Consider the following 4,869-nt stretch of genomic DNA (forward strand, 5'->3'; position numbering starts at 1 on the left):
ATATAATGATTGTTCTTGAATTTCCTGCAGAGAAAAGCAGTTGGCCTTCTTTGAAGACTCTGAATTTGTTCAGACTTTGGTCTCTAACTTTTCCTTGCTCAGACTTCCGGCATGTTGTAATGACTCCTGTGATTCTCTTGATGTGTGAATATCTAATGCATTGTCCAATCACTTGCGGCCGAGATATAGCTATTGGATCCTTTTTGTGTTACATGTTGCTTTCTGTGAGTTTCTTCATCATAAAGTTTAAACTGTAGTGCGACATTTAATTGAAATCTATTTAGTTTACAAATGACCGTTTTTATTTCAACTTTACAACATTCTTAAAATGATATTTTGTGACCTAATATGGTGACTTTATCCTTTGTTAAATTAATTTTGGTGCAATAGTTAGCGGTTTTTAGCATTCTGTATCTTCTGCTGTTACTTATAATGAGCATGATTGCATTTTTAAGGTCTCTAAAGAGTCCCAGAAATTTTACCCCGAGGTTATAAGTTTTTTTCAAATGATTCTAATGTCCAGTATGGAGAGAAACTCCAAAATCGAGCAACCTTCTCAGGTATATATCTTATTATTTCTTGAGTGATTCGGAGTGATTCTTAAAGAGCTTTTAGTTTGTTGTTACTGTCGGTATTGATGTATTTCCCTTTCGAGTTTATTTTCCCATAAGATTCATAATGGTTTATCAAATATTGTCAGTGTAATCTGGAAATAAAAGTATCAAAGCCATGGCTCCGTATCCATGATGAAGGCTGCACTGTGCATCAGATTGATCTGTTCACTGTCTTGGAGTTACAGGATGACTCACCATATTTTATTTCTGAGAGTTTCAAGTAGGTAGCTCTGGAATTTTTTTCTAATTGTTTTAGTGAACATTGGCTTCAGTAGTATGTTGCTCTTTACCTTATGGTTTGGGTTTCTTATTTTCTATAACAGGGCAAGCATTCTGTCAATTGTGGTTAAAATTTTGATAGAATACGTCAATATGTATCAAGGATTGAGTTCCTTTCCAGAAATATTCTTGCCAATTGCAGCCATGCTTGATGAAGTTCTGGAGGGTGCCAAACTACCAAGAAATTTACAAGAAAATATGGAAAAAGTTGCTGATTTAATAAGAAAGCAAGCTTCTGAGCACCAATTATCACGGCAACCACTCCAAATGAGAAAACAGAGACCAGAGCCAATCAAGCTAATGAATCCAAAATTTGAGGAGAAGTATGCACCTTTCTTTAAACCAGTTGTTTTTCCATATTTATGACCGTTTTTTTTTTCCTGTTTTTCTAAAGAAGCAATGCGGATACTTATATTTCTTTTAACATTGTCCAGCAATTATATGGTTGTTTTGGAGCAATAGTTGAATTTTCCCCATTTTGACCTTGAAGCTTGTGGGTTTGAACCCAAAGCATGCAAGGTTAACCCTTTCTTAATTCCGGCAATGATGGAAACTTCTACATTTGGAACACTTATTTTATTTTATTTAATTTTTTTTCTTCGAGAAAAGTGTTAAAATAGTCCATTGACTCTTTACAGGTGATTATTTAAGTCTCAAAGTATATAAAAGTGTTAATTTTCAGACTCTTTTAATACAAAGCTGAAATTATCTCCAAGGGGGGTTTGTGGGGATAATTTCAGCCGCAATTTAAAAAATCTGGGACTAAATTAAATTGAAACTTTTTTAGACTGGGACTAAATTGGCCCCATGTAAATAGTGAAGAGGCAATTTTGACACTTTAACTGCATTTTTTTTTTGTGTATGTTTTGAGATAATTGCTTAAAGAGGCTTAATTGCCCAAAGTTTGTAGTCAAATTTTATGATTTAAGTTTTACTGTTACAGTTTTGCACTCGTGTTTGTGATTGCTTCTATATCTATGTATAACTTTTTGCTTGACTTATTTAGATAATTGTCTGTTCTGCAGCTTTGTTAAGGGTATAGATTATGATCCTGATCGTGAAAGGGCACAAAGGAAGAAATTAAAGAAACTATTGAAGAAAGAAGCAAAAGGAGCTGTGCGCGAACTACGCAAGGATAATCATTTCATATCTGAACTTAAAATGAGGGATAGAATTTTACAGGAAGAGGAAAGATCTGAAAAATATGGTAAAGCACTGGCTTTCTTACAAGAACAGGAACACGCCTTCAAATCAGGGCAACTGGGTAAAGGAAGAAAAAGAAGAAAATAAACCTTTCTCTGTTGTTCTCCGGTTCATTCACATCAGTTTTTTTTTTGGCAATCCGAAAGGTATATTTTATTTGGTTAATCATGTTAAAAATTTATGATGCATCAAATCCTTGATTCAAATGAAGTGTGTTTTTTAGAAAAAAAAGAAAAAAAATATCATCTGTTAAGAAGTAGTTTATTCAGAGTTGATCAATTTTTAAAATGATCATAATGGACGGAGGGTGCTTGCTTACCTTATTTAAGAAAGAAAAAAACTGTTTATTTGTTTGACATCTTGTTATAACTTCATCTGATAGTTTATCACGCTAGTTGCTAATACCATTTGTACACCGTTCTATTGATCCTGAACGTTTTATCTTCTAAACCCATGAAATCATATTTTTATGCACATCCCCCTATAAAAATATATGAACTTAACACTAGTTTTTAATGTAAATCTACCATGAATGAAATTCCTTGATCACTCTTATGGCTACTAACGCTATTTCATTGATCATTATACATATCTTTGATAATCTCAAAATGAAGGCTCCTTTGTTTCCACTTTTAAAAAAAATTCTCCCTCCCTTTCCACTCTCTCGCACAAAACCATCTAGTTCCCCTTTTTTGTTAACTCACATGTTTCTTCTTAATTCGGAGCCAACCAATTTAAAATAGAAGCAACTCCACCAGCATGGGCCGGCATTTCTTTTCTATTTGATACCTTGTTTTGATCCGCTTCTTTGTCAAAATATTCCCTTTTGATACAACAAATTATTATTTCCGTATTTGATAATAGAATAGTTTAACCTTATTATTGCCATATTATTCATTATTTTCTTCTTGCCTGGATCCCTTTCTTAGTTCCTTCTATTTTGTCTATCAAGGTTTGATGGACGAAGCTGTATGAAAGAGCAGCTGGAGCTAGTTCAGTTCCACATGGAAAAATGAATTCTGGCAGGTACAATGTTGAAGCAAGAGGTTGCCAGTTTGTTGATTGGTGCCTACTTTTTCCTCAATTTTTGTTCTATTTTTTGGCATGCATTAGGTGCAATTGTGTTTCTAACTTGTATGTTATTAATTTTATAGTATCTAGAGAAGTAAATAATTTTAGTTATTTATGGCTTATCTATAATTTTATGATGTATAAATAACCTGTAAGGTACGATTAATGGAAAGTCCAGATTTTCTACTGCTTCTAGTATCTTTTCTTCTTTATTTATTTTTATTTTTTTGGAATGCTTAATCTCTACAGAATACCTTTCTTACATAATGTGTAGCTTGGGCAGCCATACACTTCGGGTCTGTTTGGGGCAGTTGCAGCTTACACAAAAACTATTGCGTAGCAGTTGTGTCAGGAAGCGGCTGTGCAGAAAATGTATATTTGTTTTGAATTGTTGTGCTGCAGTTGTTTATGAAAAAATGATATTTCTGCCCCCATATTATTTTAAGGTTTATAAGACAGATGATTTGAGTTGCAAGCATATAAATATGAATATTTAAGTGATAGAGAAGTAAATACATAAGAATGTTGTGGTATGTAAATGCTCCAATAAAATATGCCATCCAACAATAGAAAAGGTGTGGACGTTGAAACAGATTTAAGCGTTAGACATGTAAATACATACGAATGGTGTGGTATGTATGTAAATGCCCCAATAAAATTTGCCATCCAACAAATGGAAAAGGTGTGGATGTTGGGACGAAGCTGCTAGGTTCGAAGGAACACAATTGCTGGGAGAAGTCTGTGGCTTCAGTTCACTTGGTATCAAGCAGGAGAAGGGTTGAAAGGAGTTCGTCGTTAGAGGAAGAGGATGATGGGATAAGGGACTCACAGGTCTGTGAGGGTTATGAGTATGGGCATTATTGCGATTGGGCTTGAAGAGAGGCAGGGAATGTGGGTGTAGAGGCAAGCTGGGTTGATGGGGCAGAAGCTGTGGGAAATGGGTGAGAGGAGTGCTGCGTGAGATGGGAGGGCACGCCAATCTTTAGTCGTGACCCTGTGGTCCGTGTTTTCTCACAAAACATGACTATACTGTAACAATCTTTATTGTGTTTTCGCATCACATTGCAGCTAAAAAGCTATTTCCCAAACACACCCTTTAAAAGCTCTTGTAAATGTGTTCATCTTTTTATTTTATTTATTTATTTATTGTTAAAGTAATAGTCTTTATTTTATTTATTTATTTATTGTTAAAGTAATAATAGAGGGTTATTTAAGTTTTGTTTGGGGCAACTACATGTTTCTTGCCAAAGGATAAAATTCTTTGTTCCGGGTTCAGACGTTGATTAACGCCCGCATGTTATTTATGTCTGGACTCTAATAGCATTACGACATGTATTCATTCACCTTGGCACATACTTACAACTCATAAAAAAGGTTATATTTGTTGGTGAGCGGAATTCGACACAAAATGAGCTTGAAATTTGCGAAAAAAGTGACTTAGTCAAATGTCTGTGCCCTAGCCTTCATTTATTCTTTATGCTCTAGGGTTTTTCGTTTCATGTTTTTCATCTAGGATTTTTCGATAATGCTCCCTAAGTTTTTAAAGTAGCCTAGGCCTTGTTTATGATCACTTTTTGTTTTCTATTTTGGTTTTTGTTTTGAGTGCTTTGTTTTTTATTTGTTGTGTTTTCTATTTTTAGAAAATAAATTTAGTGGTATTATGATTTATATATTTTTAAAACAAAAAATATAAAACCTATTT

General features: G+C 33.9%; 1 protein-coding gene across 4 annotated transcripts in view; it reads left to right on the plus strand.

The window, feature by feature from the left end:
* Window positions 1–3,344, plus strand: part of LOC110038382 (nucleolar protein 14) — a 41,537-nt gene extending 38,193 nt beyond the window's left edge. For 2 of the 4 annotated variants that reach the window (XM_020743202.1, XM_020743201.1), the window contains exons 11-16: window positions 31–224; window positions 456–560; window positions 701–834; window positions 938–1,216; window positions 1,919–2,242; window positions 3,049–3,344. In XM_020743202.1, coding sequence (XP_020598861.1) covers window positions 31–224; window positions 456–560; window positions 701–834; window positions 938–1,216; window positions 1,919–2,183 — 977 coding nt within the window. In that variant the 3' untranslated portion in view covers window positions 2,184–2,242; window positions 3,049–3,344. Of the gene's footprint in view, window positions 1–30; window positions 225–455; window positions 561–700; window positions 835–937; window positions 1,217–1,327; window positions 1,408–1,918; window positions 2,243–3,048 lie in introns of those variants that run through there. The other 2 variants (XM_020743203.1, XM_020743204.1) reach the window with 2 other exon arrangements.
* The last annotated feature ends 1,525 nt before the right edge of the window (window positions 3,345–4,869 follow it).

Source organism: Phalaenopsis equestris, unplaced genomic scaffold (assembly GCF_001263595.1).
Source record: "Phalaenopsis equestris unplaced genomic scaffold, ASM126359v1 Scaffold232740, whole genome shotgun sequence".
NCBI lineage: Eukaryota > Viridiplantae > Streptophyta > Magnoliopsida > Asparagales > Orchidaceae > Phalaenopsis > Phalaenopsis equestris.